This window comes from Mus caroli, chromosome 13 (genome assembly GCF_900094665.2).
Source record: "Mus caroli chromosome 13, CAROLI_EIJ_v1.1, whole genome shotgun sequence".
Classification (NCBI taxonomy): domain Eukaryota; kingdom Metazoa; phylum Chordata; class Mammalia; order Rodentia; family Muridae; genus Mus; species Mus caroli.
In genome coordinates, this window is record NC_034582.1 from 40,183,602 (window position 1) to 40,203,441 (window position 19,840).

At 44.6% G+C, this 19,840-nt stretch overlaps 1 protein-coding gene across 2 annotated transcripts in view; it reads right to left on the bottom strand.

Moving 5' to 3' along the window:
- The window catches only part of Dtnbp1 (dystrobrevin binding protein 1), an 80,542-nt gene that overhangs the window by 5,868 nt on the left and 54,834 nt on the right, over nucleotides 1-19,840 (bottom strand). For both annotated transcript variants that reach the window (XM_021180049.1, XM_021180050.2), the window contains exon 8: nucleotides 1,622-1,777. In XM_021180049.1, the coding sequence (XP_021035708.1) occupies nucleotides 1,622-1,777 (156 nt within the window). The remainder of the gene's footprint in view (nucleotides 1-1,621; nucleotides 1,778-19,840) is intronic.

A 19,840-nucleotide genomic window follows, 5' to 3' on the forward strand; every position in this document is an offset into this window, starting at 1 on the left:
ACAAATGGAATAAAGGCAGTAGTGCCCTCAGGGCAGGGACCCACCCAGCTAAGCGTCCATACAGTGAAAAGAAATTAAAGAACACTTTGGGTCCAGGTATGGTAATCCCAGCACTCTGGAGGCCTACAGCTCTCTGAGTTCCAGGACAGTCTGATCTATAGAGCAAGTTCCAGGACAGCCAAGCTTAGGCAGTGAAGGAAACCATAGAAAACAGAAAGCTAGTGAAGTTGTAATTGAATGAGGGAGCTAGGTTCCAGCCCAAGCAAGAGGCAGAACTTGACAGCCACATGGTTCTGGCTTCAGAATCAAGGATGGATTTCCCTTCATGTCCAAGGAAAGCTACTGAGGCCAGGAATGTGTCAGGGGTGTCCCTGCATAGAGTACCAGAGAGGCCACTGCATGAAAGGGGTTATGAGATTTCTAGCCACGACTAAGGAAAACAGGTGAGGCTAGGCATGTGGCAGGAAGGTTTTGCAAGGCCACTGTGTGAAGCTGTGAGGATAAAGCCTGGATACCCTTAGAGACCCAAGATGTTAGGGACGCCAGGGCCCGAGGATACCTGATGGAACCAGCCCAGGAAAAAGGACTGTTTGGAAAGGATTTGACACCAGACATGGAAATGCAGGGTTTAGAGTCTGGCCAGCGGTCTTGCTTTGATCCAGTATTTCCTTACAGGCTTCATTCCTCCATTTGGAATATGTATAACCTATGCCATTATATTTTGGGAGTATGTGATCCATTTTTTGATTTTGTTCTGATTTTATAGGGGATTACAGTTAAGAGATTGCATGAATCTCGGAAGAGACTTTGAGCTTTGAACTTTTAAACATTGTTGAGACTGTGATAGGCTATGGGGCCTTTTGAAGTTGGACTAAATGCATTTTGCATTATGTCTTGGCTACAGGCCTGTGGGAACCAGGGAGTGGAATGTGGTGCTCTGAATAGGAACGGCCCCCACAGACTCCTGTGTTTGGATGCTTGGCCCATACCAAGTGGCACCATTAGGAAGTATGGCCTTGTTGGAGGAAGTGTGTCACTGTGGGGGAGGGTCTGATGCTCTCCAATGTTCAGTCTAATCCTCCTGTGGTACATCCTCTCCTGCTGCTGCTTGTGGACCAAGATGTAGAAGTCTCCGCTCTCCAACACTGTATCTGTCTGCCTGCTGCCATGATTCCCACCATGATGACAATGGACTAAACCTCTCAAACTGTACGCCAGTCACAATGAAATGTTCTCCTATTAACACTGGGGAGGAAGAGCTCTGATGGCATTTGAGAAGTCAGCTACAGTGATGTTGACTGTGGTAGCAGTGGCCTATAGACTAAACAGCCTGAAAAGGACCACACTATAATTATAGGTCATTTCTTTTCCTTTTAAACCTACAACATTTTTTTTTTCTGGCTCAGACAAGTAAGTAGTTGCCTAGCATGTCTAAGACCCTTGGTGGATCCTGAACACCATAAAATAACAAAATACTTTTCAAAATGCTGTATAATTTCATCTTTAATTGCAATGTCACCTCAGGCATGATCACAGCAGTCATGTTCATCTTAGGGTCTAAGCACAAGGACTCTAACCCATACCCAAGCTCTGCAGGCAGCCTGGAACTGCCCCAGCTCACCTCGCCTCTCTGCGATGTGCAGGTAGCCTGTGGACAGGTACTGTTCCATGTCCTGCTGGAAGGCTTCCTCGAAGAACTTCTGCCGCTCCTTCAGCTTCAGTTGCTGGGTGTGCTCCATCTCCAGGGCCTTCTGTGTGTGCTCTGTATCGAGTTCAGCTGAGGAAGCAAAGGTGCAGTGGTGGGCGCTCCAGCAGGCACTGGACAGAAGGTGACAGATCTGCCATAGGAGACCGCAGCATCTACCCACATCCCACACTGCTTCCTTCCCAATGCTGAGCCCTTGCCCTTGTGCCCTCTCTACAGGGACCTCCCACCACACTGCCTGCCCATGGCACTGAGCTATTCATTAGTCACTGCCGTCTTCTCAGGTGACCCTCCACCTTGTTCCATGGTGATTGTTTCTACAATCTACAAACCGTTCATCCGTTTTTAAAAAACAATTACTTGTGTGTGTGTGTGTTTCTGTGCCTAGCCTGGAGTTAGCCACGTAGGCAGCTGTGAGCCACTGGTGTAGGTGCTGGGAAGTGAAATCCCATTCTTTGAAGGAGCAGCAAGTGGTCTTTTGAGACTGATTTATAAATATGCTAAAACAGGTAAATTTGAGTTCCCGGAGGAAAGTAACTATATTTCATTCTATCTTGTCAACCAGTTCTGTTCCAAAAAGATAGGAAACCTTCAACAAATGCAGTAATAACACAAATACTGAATGTCATTCATCCTGAAAAGGGAAGGAAATTTGGATACATGCTCCACCATGATTTTATATATATATATATATATAAATAAATAAACATTATATTAAGTAAATAAGCAAGTCCCAAGAGACTAATTACTCTTGACTAAACTACAATACCCGGGGTAGACTGGTAGAATGAAGGAGGATGGGAAAGAGAAGGGAAGGATTGTTGTTAATGGGCAGAGTTCAAGTTTTTAAAAATAAGGTTATCATGGGGAGGCAGCTCAGTAGGCCAAGCATTCATATATAAACATGAAGACCCGAGGCTCGATCCCTAGCGCCTGTGTAAGCTGGGCATGGTGATGTACTCGGTAAGGGAGATCCCTGGACTCTGTGCTCGCCAGCTTAGCTAAAGCATCGAGCTTAAATCTCAGAAGGAAAGAACATTTACGGGTGGATGATGGTGCCATCTGAGAATTGGTAAGTCATTTAAATGTATTTATATAGTAAGAAAGTTGGGGGGAAGAAACTTGTAGCCAGCCTTGAGAAATGGCTCAGCAATTAAGAGCCTATGGTCCTCTTCTAGAGGCCCCCACAAAGTGTACCCTATAGCTTTCTGTAACTCCAGCTCCAGGCAATCTGACCCCTCTGCCCTCTGTGGACACTGGTACCTACATTCCCAGAGACAAAATACACATAATTCAAAATTATGTCATTGAACAATTTAAAACAGACCGAACAGCACACAGTGCAACAGCTCTTAGCCTCTCTGCTCTCAGTGCTCCATCCCGTTCTTAGCCTCTCTGCTCTCGGTGCTCCATCCCATTCACCATCGGCTCCGGAGCACATTGCCCTCTATGAATGACAGACTTAAAGCTCAGCAGTGGAGGGTGCGTTGGTTGGTTTGTTTGTTTGTTTTATAGGATCTCATACCAAGTATATAATGTCTAGTACTTAGAATATTCTGTACTTTCTTGTACTGTACACATGCCAGTAGTATAAACTAATATGTGTTACAACAACAGAGATAGGGCAGTAACCATCCTCTGGGGAGATGACTTGAGGGTACACTATACACCCACCTCACTGGCAGCCCCTTCAATAAGGCTTCCCTCATTGGCTCATCCACTGTCTGTGCCGTCGCTGGCTTCCCTCCAGCCTTCACACACCCAACCTGTGGTGAGATCCACAGAACCCCAGGTAGGAATCTATTGCCAGCTATAACTAGTTTAACCTTTCCAAGCTGCCATTTTATCCTCTATCCAGGTGAGGTAAGAACACGCATTTCCCAAGATGGTTGCTAGGAATCAGGAGTGGCATATATGAACCATCAGCAATCCCACACTGGACAGTAACTCACAGCTGACAGTAACAGGCAACACCATGTCAGTAACAGACTCTCAAAAGGCAAAGCGGTCAGCACTGCTGAACATGCCCGAAATCCAGCACTTGAGAGGTGGAGACAGAGGGATGGGAATGTGAGACAGTCATTCATCCCCTCCCTCTCTACCCCATCTGTCCCCTCCCCCTTCACAGACAGACAGGTAGGCAGGCAGACAGACATCAGCACTTGTTTTGTTTAAAATCAAGTACAGCACTAAAGCCCTCCTCAGGCTTCTGAACTCAGCAGCTTTCAGTGCTCAATATATCTGCAGAGTGTGTACTCGGCAAAGCCTACAGGCAGAGGACAACTTACTCGTTTCTTTTGCTTCGACAGTCCACATATGTGTTAAGTATGTCACGACTAGCCAGCACACTAGTGTAATCCAACTCTAACCACATTAGCATCCTTCAAGCACTTCACAGTCAGGCAAACTGGTTTAAACGAAGCAACTCCAAAATAAGCCATTCAAAACAAAAAGATCAATTTAGAAATTATCAAAAGAGATTTTCTTAGAGAATTATTTTAACCGACTCAAGACCATCAGTAAAGGAGTTGCATTTTTTAGAGCTTCCATGATGACCTCAGTGTCTGAGTTCCTAGCAGTGTGGATTTTCATCTGCGTTCCTCATGCTGGAGGAGATCCTCCAGAGACGGGGTGAGGTGTCTGCGTTATGGAATTTAAGATGACGCTTAAACAAGAAAGCACAACTGCTGGGCCGCCAGGGAGACAAGAGCCACCCTGATGCCATTCACTGAGAGGAGCCAAGAAGCAACACAGATGAGAAACCTGAAAGAAAAATGAATTAAAAAGGACTCACTGTGACTAACAGTGGAGTCTTGATCACAGAGTCCTTCCTAAGGAGAAGTGACTCTGACTCTCTGTTGTTCTGGGGAAGAAGCCAAGTTAACCCAGAGACTTAAACCCTGCCTCTGTCTCCCAAGTGCTGCAATTAAAGGCACGCCACCACCACCTAGCTGAAGAATTACTTTTTAAAAATGTGTACTAAGTACAATCTAATGTTATCATGCTTTGTCAGGAAACACACATTTCAGAAAACTATAATCTATAGCTGAACTGTTCTCCAAATCTGTACTTGTGTTGTCTCATAAGCGCCACAGCAACAGACTCCTAGAAGGCTTTTCTCACGTAGCCTTGGGCTCAGCTACTCTGCTCCATGAGCTGAAAACATGGTCCTTATATTTCTGGGGGAATGCCTGGTTAATTGGTGTCCCAAGGATAGATGGGTGGATTTCAGCTTTGGGCTATTATAATAAAGGCACTACAAACATTTGTACAAGTTTCTAAGTGAAAATAAGGGATTTCTAAGACAAATGTCCAAAAGTCCATCTTTTGGGTTGAATGGCAAGGAAGAGCCTAACTATACTGCAGAGGTGTCATCCCACTGACATACATGGTCAATGGATGAGAGAGCCTGTCTCTGTGTCCTCACAGCTGCACCCTGGGCTTCAGAGTACTTCCCTACAGTACTTCTGGCTCTACCACGTTGCAGCTTCATCCCAAGTTCTCCAGCAGCTGGTGTTTGTGGTGCCACTTTGTAAAGGTCCCTGACTGTACCACTGCCCTAATTACTTCTGGGCTTATTAACCATATTTAACTGTACTAAAACTTTGTGCAGAAACGGAAGACTTTTAAGACATACAAGACGTTACTCTAGTTGAAACCATCTCTTCCATGGTTTTATTATCTAATTACAGCTGCACTTCCTTCCTGCGACAGCTCCCACAATAAGGTGCTCACCCATTCCTGAAGTTTTTCCTGCTTTCCTGTCCCTAACACAAGACATGAACACAAACTACCCCATAGGAGACACTACAAAAAAAAAAAAAATTCCTGGAATTAAGATATTACATGTATTTTGAATACATCAAGTTACAAACCTTGCATCTCAATAACATTTAAAGGTTTTATATGGTATCTGAGAAAGAACAATCTAGAATTCTGGGCTTAATGCTTTTATTTTATTTATTGACCTTTTATGATGCTGGGAAGGACCCCAGGCACTAACACATACCAACCAGGCAAACTCTTATCAATAAGCTATACTCCGGAGCAAGTCAACTTACTCTCAAAAGAAAGTCACACGACTTCTTATGAAGTCTTGCTCTACTTGGAAACACATATAAAGGGATAGCTTTGGGGCTGGAGAGATGGCTCAGAGGTTAAGAGCACTGACTGCTGTTCTTCCAGAGGTCCTGAGTTCAATTCCCAGCAACCACATGGTAGCTCACAACCATCTGTAATGGGATCTGATGCCTTCTTCTGGTGTGTCTCAGGACAGCTATTGTGTCTTTTATGTACATATAATATATGTACAAAAAATTTATATACATAAAATAAATCTTAAAAAATAAAATAAAGGGATAGCCCTGTACGCACACACGCACACACCTCGTGTCCAGTACTAAGTGGTGCTTATTCTCAGTCCTGTGCCTGCAGCTGTGAAAGGAAGAGCCTCAGCTAGCATGAAGTAGTCAAGAATGAGGCCAGTTCTACAAGTCGGAAGAAGTGACCCTTCTTCTTTTTCTTTTTGTTTTTTCGAGACAGGGTTTCTCTGTATATCTTTGGCTGTCCTGGAACTCACTTTGTAAACCAGGCTGGCCTTGAACTCAGAAATCCACCTGCCTCTGCCTCCCAGGTGCTGGGATTAAAGGCGTGCGCCACCACACCCGGCCCTTCTTAACACCACAGAATTTGCAGCAGTTCTACAGTTGTTCCCCAAATGCAGTGACTATGAGTGACTCCTGCAGTTTCCTAACTCAGGCCACAGGAATACCATTCTGGTGTCTGCAGTTCCGGAACACTTACTACGTTTTTATAAATTAATTCTTCTGAGAGAAATGGCGATTGTCTTGGCTTTTACAAAAACATGGGGCACAGGAACACGATGTAAAGGCAAGGTTTGCTGGATGGCCAGAGACTCCTCCTCCCTGAAGTCTGCTGTCCTGGGTAGGTGGTCACATGGAGGGATGAGCCCAAAAGAAAGGGCTCGTGGTTGCATTCCGGATGCATAGCTCTTGGTGTGCACATGGTACTCACTCTTCAAATCCCATCACTAAGAGGTCATGGGCTGAGTGACTATCATATCCAGTACTGTCTGTTTTTACTTACTTTTGACTGGGAAGAAAAAAAACTAATTCCAAATTGTGTATGGCTTTTAGTAAAATTCTATGAATTCTATGAGTTTACCATGAAAGGATTGGGGGTCTCTGAGACGAGAGCATGGCACTTAGAATTAGATGGAAGGTGTTTGCACATTCACTTTCCTGGTTAACCAGGATGGAGAGGCTCGGGTTCATGGCATCCTTCCCCTCCCTCTCCGCAAAAGGTCCATTACAGAAACCCTTAGGACTGAAGGATGGATGAGAGGCACCACGTCTGTGGAGACCTCAGGCCCTGCTAACCTGCTCACCCCATACAAGGAGATCAGCAGAAGGGCTTGGTAGTCTGCAGTGAGGTCCGTGGCATCAAGCTGAGGCACTTGCTGCAGGAGAAGGTTTGGCAGTAGAATGTTACAAAGGAGAAAAGCCTGCAGCGGAGTGGCCACCCAGCAGCACCACAGCACCATCACCAGACACTGATGGGGAGCACTCTGCACCCCAGAGTGCATAACCAGTCACTACACCATGGTGCCGGCACCACAAATGTCAACTGGGTTCTCATCTTCCCCATTCGCAGAAACAATGGAGGTGTTTTCAAACCATTTCAACTTGAAATTTCATGTCATAAAATTAAGACCAGTAGGCAAAACTGTAATAAACTAAGTTTTCAAAAGTACACATACACACCCCAAGGAGAGAGCTGCCGAGAGAGACGGCACAGAGGTGTAAAGCATGCTGCTCTCACTGCATCAACACAGCATGCGATGCTGCAACGCAGTGAGGGCTTCATGACAGTCACATGCATAACGGAAATGATCACAGCACCGTCAATTGAAACCCACCCACATTCTCCTGGGGCCATGTTTTCTTCCACATTGTGCAAGTTAGTTTTTTGTCAACTTAACACAAACTAGTCATTTGGGAATAGGGGGGGAACCTTAATTGAGAAGATGTCTTTATTAGACTGGCAAATAGGCAAGTCTGTGGGTCATTTTCTTGATTGATGTGGGATGGTCTAGCCTATGGTGGGAGGAGCCACTTCTGGGCAAGTGACCCTGAGTTGTGTAAGAAGGTAGGCTGAGTTAGCCATGAGAGCATCTCAGGGTCAGCCCGTCTCCACAGCCTCGGCTCAGTCCTTACCTCTCAGCTCCAGCCTTGAGTTCCTAACCTGATTTGCCTAGAGGATAAGTCCTTGCCGCCCACAAGTTGCTTTTGGTCACGGTGTCTATCACGGTGACACACACACACTTTATGTTTTTACTAGTTGCCTTATGTTTGATAAACCAAAACCAAAAAATGTAGACTAATCAAACAGCTCAGTAAAAGTATTTGTACAGGTCAAAAGCATGAGGACAGGAATGCGATCCCCCACACCCACATGAACAGCCAGCACAGCGGTGTGCACCTGTAGTCCTAGCACAGGGAACACTGAGACAGGTGAGACTGGGCTCCCTGGCCAGTCCCCTTAGCCTAAGCAACAAGCTCCAGGTCCCAGTCAGAGATTTTGTCTCAACAAACAAGGTAGAGGCTTCTTAGGAACACCACCTAAAGCTGACCTTTGGTCTGCCTCCACACACATAGGTGAGGCAGGGTGCTGCACATCTGTGACTCCAGCACTTAAGTGGGGAGAAGGCTCAGTCCACGTCATCCTTAGAGAGCTTGAGACCAACCCTGGCTACAGAAGGCCTTGCTTTACTCTTGCTCTTCCTCTCTTCCCTCTCTGTCTCTTCTCTCTCTACCCCCTCCATGTGTTCATGTTCTTCTTCCTCCTCCTCCACTTCTTCCTCCTCCACTTCCCTCCCCCTCTTCTCTTTCCCCTCTCTCTCTGCCTCTACTCCCTATGTCCTAAATAAAAAGGACCTTATCTTAAAACAAAATTAACAACAAATAAAATATAAAATGATATATGGATTATCAACCTACTTGCTTCCAATCCCCACACCCCAAAAGATCTTTTGAAGAGGGAAGCAAGCAAGCCCTGGAGAGGTCTAAAATGACTTGCTGTGTGGAGGTCTGGACGTAGCTCCTCCTTTCCTAGTGGATGGGGTGGAAGCCACAGACACTGCTATGATCTAACCCACTTACCATCTTGAGAGATTTCAAACAGTCAAGCTCTCAGATGGCTCAAGTGTTCGAATTCCTGCAGACCGAAGCTGACTGTACTTCTTGAGCCTGGTCAACAGCCTCCTAAACAGCAATGATCTTTCCCCAAACTACGCACACTTTTTTTGTTGTTGATGCTAAGGCTGATGTCAAACTCATGGCAATACCCCTGCCTCAGCCTTCCACATGCTTGGATTACAGATATGTGCTACCAGAGCTGGCTTTTGATCCTAAGAACTGCACCCAGATAGGCAAACGAGGCGAGTATACCCACACACTGTATTCGCCCCTCTCTGAGCTAAAACACTACTTCCTCACACAGCTTTCTATGACCTCCCATCCAAATGGAACCTGACAATTACAAAACCTCTAAACAGAACAGCAGAGCCTCAGTCTCAAGTGAAACAGAGTTCTAGGATATGGAAAGAAAGCAGATTTAAAAAAAAATTAAAAGAAACTGTCAAAATGAAAACACTTGAAGCTAAGCACTGTGGTTCATGTCAGTAATCCCAGATTCAGGAAGCAGAGACAGAGAGAGGTATAACAAGTTTGAAGCCAACATACTTTACATAGAAAGTACACACCAACCAAGCCTACCTAGAGAGATTTTACCTCAAAACCAATCAACCAACCAAAACCCCCATCAAAACAAAAGGTCTTATTTATACTTCAAAATGCACTGAAAATCCCTATACAAGAAAAATATTGGCAAACCAAAGAACTAGTCTGCCTCCGTCTTAGGCTTAAAAGCCATTTTACAGTAAAGACAAACTAGGCTCACTGCTGTTTGTGATGAAACCTCTGTTTCTCAAGGACTGGGCTCTGCCCACCTGTAACCTTAACTACACATGGTACTCAGCTGTCTGTTCTAGGAATGGCAGGCAGGCCTTTGTTTCAAAGGGTTAACCGCCATCTTGCAGCCCTACCTTGGTTTTGAAAGGGTTGTTATGGCTCCCTTGTTACGACTGCCTGCGGTTAGGGCAGTCTTTGTTTCAGGGGCTGTCATAACTGACTTGCTATGCTTATGTTCTGCTTCTGTAACCCCACCTATTTTGCCCACCAAATCCTCCATTTGGAAATTCCTGGCCACTGAGTCATAAGAGCTTTGTCTTCCTTATACCCAAGGTTGACCTCTAGAACCTTGCCCTAGGAGGAGGCTGTCCCTGTACACGCCTAAAACAAGCTTGCTTTAATTCTTTGCCTGCTTTAATTAATTTGGACAAGATGATTTGAGTTGGTGGTCTTTCTCCTCCCATCTTTGGAATTAACTAAACCATATACATTCAGATCCAAAACTGGTATAATAAATGAATAGTTCCTTTTGCATTGCTGTAAGGAAAACACTCTCCACGACAGTCATGGGAGAAGGGTGTGTCTGCTCACATTCTCTGAGGAAACAGCCCAGCACCATGAAGAAGCTGCGTCCCCGGAGAAGCTCAGTGCACAACAGTAGAGCAACAGTAGAGCATGCAGCAGTGACTTCTTCACAGAATGGACCAGGAAATAGAAACTGTGGGAAGGCTCAGACCAGGAGCCTTGTGGAACAAGGATATTATGGTTGGAAGTAAAATGTCCCCACAGGGTTTGAACACTAATTCCCAGTTGGTGGCTGTTTTGAGAGTTTGGAAAGGCTTTTGAAATGGGGCCTACTTAGAAGTGACCTCTGGAAGATGGTTTGTATGTTTGTATGTTTGTTTGTTTTCTAAAGTGTTATCACATGCATACAGAGCACTTAAGAGCCCAGAAGAGAGCATAAAATTACTTAGAAGTGGAATTAGCTGCCTTGTGGGTGTGGGAAATTGAACCTGAGTCCTCTGGAAGAGCAGTAAATGCTCCTAAGAGGTGGACCATTTCTCCAGCCCTCGGGAATGGGGTCTTAATGGCAGTAACTATTCTAGTCTACCCACAACTTGCTGCTTCCTGCCTGTCACCACATATCCAACTGAACTAACTCACTGGGATGTCTTCCCTGGCAAACGGCCTTTATTTATTTATTTATTTATTTATTTATTTATTTATTTATTTTTGAACAATGAACCAAAATAAATCCTTCCTGAACTGAAGTTGCTTCTTTCAGAGACACTGGCACACTGATGAAAAAGTAATTAACACGGAGTATTAGTCTGAAAAGGCTTATCACAAGTGACTTGGTCTTGCCAGCCTTCATATTGTTAGCACTGAAAAATGCTCAATATCTGGTGATTAGTCAGCCCAAATCAAAACCAGAACTGTTACACACTCACTTTTGTGGCTCTAATCTAAAAAGGCAGATAAAGGCTTAGGGACAGCTCTTCCTAAGAGAGCACTTCCTGAGCATGTGTTATCCTTGGTCAAACCCCAGCAGTGCAAAAGCAGAACAAAACACACTACCACGTGCAGACCAGGAGGGGCAGAAGCTGCAAATGCACCACACTGTTAGCAGGGATGAAAAGTGTCAGTGCCGTCCTGGAAAAGTCAGTGACTTCTCCAAGGAATGGTAAGCAAACCGCACCACACACCTCAGCAACGTCTGTCCTAAGAGCTACCCATGATAAATGAAGATCTGGATAGTTTGCGTTTTCTTTTTTAAAGGTTTATTTATTATTACATGTAAGCACACTATAGCTATCTTCAGACACACCAGAAGGCGGCGTCAGATCTCATAGATCTCATTACAGATGGCTGGGAGCCACCATGTGGTTGCTGGGATTTGAACCTAGGAACTTTGGAAAAGCAGTCAGGGCTCTTAACCGCTGAGCCATTTCTCCAGTCCGATAGTTTATGTTTATGGTAATGTTTATAGTAATGTTACTCACAAAAGGAAATGAAGTACCAGATAACTGCTGGAATATACAGCTATCTCCACACAAATGCAAACGAAAGAAGCCAAGTGAATATATATAATACGTGCCATTTACATGAAATAACCAGAAAAGTCTACAGACAGAAAACTGATTATGTTTGTCTAAAGCTGCAATTACAAACAGAAAGGCATCTTTGGAGATACTGTTCTAAAGCAATAACAACTTTTAAAATGCAGTAGAATGTTCAGGTATACACTGAAAGGTAACTGTATCATCTTACTGCTATACTCAATGACTGTTGACGACCCACAGTCTAACAGGACTCTGCACTGCTCTGGTGGTGAGCGCCAGCACGTTAAACACTCAGAGGAGAAATACACAACACTCTGCTTCCTTCCTTTGCACGAGGAGCAATGGAGCAGAAAGAGCCTAGGTTCTGGGGTCAGGACCATAACCATGCTTGGCTGTCTGCTTCAATACAGACTAGAAGGTGTCATGTAAACAACTTGCATACAACGTGGCAAATGTCTCCTGACAAGGTGCAGGAATATCCATGAAGGCAGGGGATGCAGGACAGTCACTCTCAGTCCCATCATCTTTGAAGTGGGTCACAGACCTCCAGAGATCTATCAGGAGTCCCTGTCCCAGTCTCCCTACCCAAAGAAAGGATACCATGGTATAAATCTGCCTAACAGTGGTGTGAGAAAACAAAACTTTTGTGCTTTATAATACAAAACCCTCTGAAGGTAATTAGTAGGTCTCAAAGCCAGATATCTGGAAAAGGAGTAATTGCCAGGGAAACTAAGAAGGAGGAGGAGGCAGCCCATCACTCCTTACGTCCCCAGACTACTTGTCACCAGACAAGAGATTTCAGAGCTCCTTTACACTGTGCCAACTTTCCAGTTACAACAAGGATTTTGGCATTGCATCTCCCAAATGCACAAACAACAGAACTGGCAAAGAAGCAATAAAAACGTCCTGCTAGGAGCTGGGAAGATGGCTCAACGGATAAAGCTGTTGCCCACACAAGCCTGATGACCCGACCACAGAACCCATTTACTGTCAAGCAGGTGGGTAGCACCACTTGTAATTCTAGCACTTCGGAGGCAGAGTCGGGTCCCTAGGGCAAGGTGGCTCGCTGAGTCAGTGAGCTCCAGTCTGATACCAACTTCAGCTCTCTACCTGCATGAATGTGCATGTACACACACATACACACACACACGTTTACTCAGTATACCAACACAAATAGGAGAATTTCACAAGGCCCCAAGTCCTAAATGAAGAGCTATGAGCAATAAATGGCTACTGAAAAGTGAATCTGTCTTCCCTTGGGATGAGTCTCCATGGGTCATACAAACCCAAGCAGTCAGCCACAAATTCATGGATGTAAGAGCATAAACAGGGCTCAGTAGGTTATAGGTATGTACATGTATGTATGTATGTCTACATGTATGTGTAACATCAACTATAGGAAAAGGGTCACTGGTTTGAGAGGGAGGAGCAGAGGTAACACAAAGCCAGCACTCGTATCTGAAACGTCAATGTTTAAGAAGGCGCCTGCTCACAAAGGAAAGGGACCGTACCACACCAAGGTTCTAGAACCTGGGGCTCACAGCAGCTATCTGCCATACACTTTCTCTCTGGACTTTAATTTAGCTCAATGACAAAAACACTTCTCACAAACAAAACAAAAGCCTATTTGGTTCAAGATGACCCAGTAGGTCACACACACTGTAGCTTTCAGAGTAGCCACTCTCTGCTGTGGCTGTGCCTCCCCCCTGCTTTGGGAAGAGCACTGCACAGTGAGATAGATGGAGAAGCCAACAGTGTGATGAGGGGCAAGGGAACGGTCACAGGCTCTCCAGTGAGCCAATGGCAGGACAAGCCAGGATGCAGGAGAGGGAAATTTCTAGCTACACTTGGTGGCTCAAATGTAGGCAGCATGCAACAAGAAGCAAACTTACTCATGGCATTTTGTCAGCCACAGAATGAGAGAACTACAAGGCACTGCTGCAGAGAATAATGTGACTATCCTATATCAGTAATGCGGCAAGACATTTCATGCTATACAGTACACTGTAGCCAGCAGAGCACTGTAAGGTTCCTGCTGACTTCAGCTTGCCACGAGTTAAAGTGAAGAGCTACTGAAAAACGGTGAACTGGCTTTCTCCTGGGATGAGTCCCCATCCCAGGTATGATGGCACATACCTGTAATCCTACCACTTGGCAGGTGGCGACAAATATACCAGGAGTTCACCTAGGGCTACGTGAGACCCTGTCACAAAACAAATCAGTCAGTTCTGTCCCCTGATGATCACAGAGTGCTAGTCAGAGAGTGAACTGGCACATTCTCTCTCAACAGCCAGTGGCCAGGGCTGACTTGGTTCCCAGCATCCGTATCAAGGAGCTCACAACTGACTGTTCACTCCAGCTTCTGGGGATCTGACGCCCTCTTCTGCTGTCCGAGGGCACTGCACTTACACACAAAACCATTCACATCAAAAAGCTAATGGCCAGCACCCACCAACAACACACTGTAAAACCTATAGCTCTGAAACACCCTGTACGTAGAGATGCTTAGCACGGTGTAATTATGATTGACATAAAGCCAAAATTGGCCACCACCCAAATTCCCAAAGGCATAAAAGCATTTTTTAAGTGTTAATAATGTGAGATTATACTTCATAGTTAATCTAGCTGGGTGTGATAGCAGAGGACGACAATCATGATTTAGGTGGCTGATGCAGGAGGATTACCATGAGTTCCAAGACAGGCTGGAATACAGTGAGATCCTGTTTTAACAGCAGTAGCAACAATGCTATTTAGCAGAAAAAAAAAAATGGCTTCAAAACTCTGGCAGTAATCACAATTCTTAAAGATGGTCTCAGATAGGATTCTGGAAAAATTAGAGTGGGTGCAGACAAGACACAAAGCCTCTCCCATCAGACATTAACCAGGGAAAATTAACTTGGCCCTCAGCAAGGTTTGCAGAGAGCTGTACTTTAAGAGGGCTGCTAAAGTATTTAAATGGGCTCACAGGATGGTTTAAGTGCACCATGATGGGCTAACCTTTTCTTCACACTGTGGGAAGGAGTGGCTCTGCCTTTTCAATAGGTAATCCTGTACTGACACAGAAGAGAATGCTGGCAGATGTCAGTATATCGCAGTGTTTCTAGTCATCTCTCCTATTGCAGGGAGACCACTGACCCCTCACAGGGAAGCAACCACAGCTCACAGCCTGTAGATACACAACTGGCAGTCCTGGGCAGGGCAGGGACAGAAGAACCACTAACAAGGGTGTCTTAGGTCAGTTGGTCGGCACCTGACTTCTCCCTTCATCTGGAATTCTCCGTAAGCCAGCAGTCTCCTGAGTTAGTGGGAACTCCACGGCTGCCTTCAAAGGCAGACACAGAAGGCCCGTAGGAGCCCACAGGTAATTCCTTAGCATCGACCTCCAAAAGAGGTCAGAGACACCATGAAGCAACACAGGTAGCCAACAGGTAAGTCCTCTTCTCAAGCCTGACAGGCAATGTTCCCAAACAATTCTTGTCCGTGGTGCTCAGATTTAGTTTTACAAAAGGTACAATTTTTGCTGTCAAGTTTATACTATGTTCCATTGAAAGGGGAATGAGACAGAATGGCTGCATTTGTTCAAGATAGTTAATGTGTTATGCAACAAAAGCTTATACCAATTTGTTCCTAAAATGATCTATTACTATAATTATCGATCATGAAATAGTGGTCTAATCTTTATAAAAATTTGAAAGATAATATTTAAGGGTCACAACTCTCATCTCAAGCTCTATTTTTATGTAGTTTAATACATAAATAAGCTGTCATAGAGTGCCAATTCCTCTTCAGTATAAAACATTTTCCTAGAGATTTCCAGGTCAGGCATGGTGTGTGGTATGTGACAAAGTATCAGAATAAAGACTCATCTAGGTTTGAAAAGTAAACTGGCTCAGCTTAGCAGTGATGCACACCTTTAATCCTGGCACTTGGGAGGCAGAAGTAGGTGAGTTCAAGGCCAGCCTGGTCTACAGAATGATTTCCAGGATAGTCAGAGCCACACAGAGAAACTCTGTCTCAAGTGGGGAAAAAAAAAAAACAAAAACAAAAACAAGAGGCAGGGGCAGGGATGGGGGCGGGGATAGGGGGTGGGGTGAGGGTGCAGAGAAAGAGCGAGCTAGTGAGCAAGCATGAAGCCCAGAATCAAATGAAAAGGCAGGATGTAAATCTCCATGCTTTCTTCAAACATCTTTACCTCATTATAGACAAGCTCCTTAAAAACAAGTACATATACACACTGACATATCTTAAAGAGACCAAGAGCAGACACTTAATATTCTTGGCAGAATTCATCAACAAATAAAAATTGTTAAGAAGTAATTTCCTAGGTTAGTAATTTAAAATAATGCCCACACTGAAACCACTCCTCTTAGAACTGCCAAGGCTAAGCACGCCTGGGAGAAACAAGCCATCGTGCCGTCTACAAGCAACACTGAAGTCCTCACATGCTTTTCCCTCATTATCTCACAGGTAAAATAAGCAAGAATGTAGTGTACTCCTAATTGGAGTTCGATTTCATAAATTCTTCACTTCCTATGTTTGAACACAACTTGGGAAGGTACAGCATGTGCCTGTATCCCTGAAGCCCTCTGTTCAATTTCTAAACTACAACAACAACAAAGTTAAAGTATGAGACAGACTTGAGACAGGAAGGAAAACTCTTCAATTGACTTTGATGCTAACGCGAAATCTCAAAAGCAGAAACGCCACACAGAGTAAGAGACTGGAGCCACACACTCTTTTCAGACTTCTACCTGACAGGGCATGATATACACATGAAACATGTTACAGCATATGCTGTCTTAAAGGCCTAATGGGGAGTTTTTACAAAGCAGTAACTAGCAGAAATTGTCCATCAGCTGCTTCTAAGGCTAGAATCACATTACTCAACCAAACACTAAGAACGAAGTCTTCAGCTTTGTTTGTTTTCCAGCAAACCCCACGAGTTTATATGCTTCGACAGGCATTCTTTTTTTTTTTTTTTGGTTTTACGAGACAGGGTTTCTCTGTATAGCCCTGGCTGTCCTGGAGCTCACTTTGTAGACCAGGCTGGCCTCGAACTCAGAAATCCGCCTGCCTCTGCCTCCCGAGTGCTGGGATTAAAGGCGTGCGCCACCACGCCCGGCTCGACAGGCATTCTTAAAGACATCACACTTAAGATCCTCTCCTCAGCTACCAGGTGATAAGAAGGATGCCCAGGTTCTAGAAACTTATACATTTTAAGTCTATAGGAAGCATTAAGACATTTGCAAGCCCATCTTAGAATCAGCCATCTTAGATGAACCCAGAGTAGCATGTGGTGAACTTTAACTTTCTTCTGTCTCCAGATATGGTCATACAACTATGCTACCTTCTGCTTAGAAAATGAGCACCCTAGCAGCGAGGGCGCTGAGTTAACTCAAATTTCTAATCACAAGAGATGGACTGGTACTGCTTGCCTGACATTTTAGCTTCTAAACTAAACGCTGCTTCAGAAAAACATCTGTCTGGGAAATTTCACCTGCCAGATGAGGAGATACGAATTACACATGCAAATGTCCTAGATTCCCATGCTACATTTATTTGTTCTCAGAATTAATTTAGTGGTAATTACTTACTGATAATACATAGAAAATAAAGCTCTCACTATAGTATTTAAATCAGGTTAAATTTAATTTCAGCTTTGTAATACTATTTCATCTGTATACCATGCAAATGTAAGAGTTCTAAATGAAAGCAGCTAAGGAAAAACATGACATAAAGTCCCACCTACAGGGAGTCCTCTGACTGTTTTCCTGGAGTCCTGGAGATGACATGATTAAGAACTGAGCAAACGGGCAGAAGCACGCTGGTCCAGAGGAACCCCAGTTACCAGGCAGCTCCCTTCACGTGCATCTTCTGGGATGGAGAACAAAGGAAGCGAGGCTGCAGCCAGAAGCTGGCTTGGTTTTCCTCCAAAGAAAATGTGTTGAGCCTTTTGGTTTCCCGATGATTCTGATGGCTTAAGCAGACAGACATGGGAATCTACTGCCTCTATAAAGCAAAATGCAAGTCTCAGGGGCTCTGGCATACAAAGATGCACGCACTGATCTGGGACCATACCAAATGATGCTGACGATAGGGGTGGGCTGGGCTGGAAATACACTAAATCCTTCTGAACTTGTCATCTAGGTGCAAAGGTACAAGAGAAACATCTAAACAGCACGAGAGACATTAATGTCTGAAGGTGGGCAAATTAAAATAAAGGATAGGTTTGCTTTATGATACATAGGCATCTTTAAATTTCCCCCATCATATTTAAATGTAGCTTTAATAAAGGCTCCCTGAAATTCAGTAGCACTAACCGGTGGCTTGGAATGTACAATAGGTAATGTCACAATTCTGATAGTTACAGTAACTGGCAGCTGAGCCCTGCTTTAGAACTGCATACCCCAAAACGTTCTCTGCTGTTCTTCTTCAATCAACCTTTCTACACCTCTTTTCCCCTTTTAGGCAAATACACTAAACATAAATAAATAAATAAATAATAAAATTCTTCCTTTAACCTAACACTCTCTCTCCCACTCTCCTTTTTTCCTTTAGCCTTACTTTTGTTGTTTTGTTAAATTGAGACTGGTTCTTGCTTTGTTGCCAGACTGGTGGACTCATGGACTGGAGCATCTGAAGGAAGGAGCTGAGTTCACAGGCACACGCCAGCACGTGCAGCTCACCTAAGCTCCTGGATCTTGGATCTGCTCTTCTCCACCCTCCCCTCCTAAGAGATCCCGGACATTGTAAAGCAGATCTATCCTGTGAATTCTAACCGGAACTCCTCGTGTTCAGATGAACCTCCACGCTCCCTTGAGCATGCACTCCCACAAGGAACAATCTTTAACATAAGCCTTTCAAATTTGATAATGTACATGTCATATAAATCAACCCCTATATATAATGTTATTACAAATACAGGTACTGTATTGAGATGGTGGCTCAGTTTGTAGAGTTCTTGCCTTGGAATGCACAAAGCCCTGCATTTGATCCCCAGGTGGGGAGCACTCAGAGTCAGGCAGGAGGTTCAGAAACTCAGTCATCTACAGTGATGAGGCCAGCCTGAATTACATGAAAAACTGCCTCAAAAACAAACAGCATACAAAATTAACATTTAAAAAGATCGCAGAAAGAAAGAAAACTGAGACAAGTTCTAGAAGTGAGGAACAAAGCTAACCAAGTGAAGATGCCAGCCAACAAGCCTGAGGACTCGAGTTCAGTACTCATGAGGTGGGAAGGAAAGAGTTCACAGGCTGTCCTCTGGCTACTCAAGCACACATGCACACGTGCACACATGCATGCGTGTGTACGTACGTACGTGGGCCTCCCTCCCTGTTCCCAATGCTTTGCACGCACTTCCCTCTGTGGAGGTCACTGGTCTAACCGCAAAGCCCTGCCTATGCCTGACAGAAAGGCCGTCATGTACCACTTGCTCCCCTTCTGTCCAACTGTCCCTCGCTTCTTCCCACGCATCAGATGCTTCAGTGATGACAAATTACTTGTAGTTCTTTCAATGAACAAGAAATCCAAACTTTAGCTTCAGTTCTTGAAATAAACATCCCTACATTCCTGCAATGTTCTCACCCTTCCCACTGTCCTTCCTGTCCTCCTTCCCTGCAGGGACGTACCGGTCAGTCTGAGCGACAGCTCCAGCTGATTACCCCATGTTAAGTGTCTATTCCCCTCTTGTAGGTAATATTCAAACTAGGTTTGCCTTTCTATCCTGAAAGCTCTAGCAGAGTGTCAGACCCATGAGGGTAAAAGGTGGTTCTGTCATCCAACTTGAGTCTTTATCACTTAGTATTCCCAAACAGCAGCTAAAATAGCTTTGCCTCCCATGTTGGAACAACTCCTGAACTGAAGCAACTGTCACGCAAGCTCAACATGTACTACTATTAGTTTTATTTGAAGCACACTAAATGTTGCTGTCACTGTAAGCACAAGGTACATTTCAGAGTCACCCAGCAAATGAGAATCCTAACATCTCTCAAGTCTCCAGTCAGGTGATATGTTGGTTTGAATGAAAATGACTCCCCTGGGCTCTCAGCCACTGAGCCTTCTCACCAGCCCCACCCACA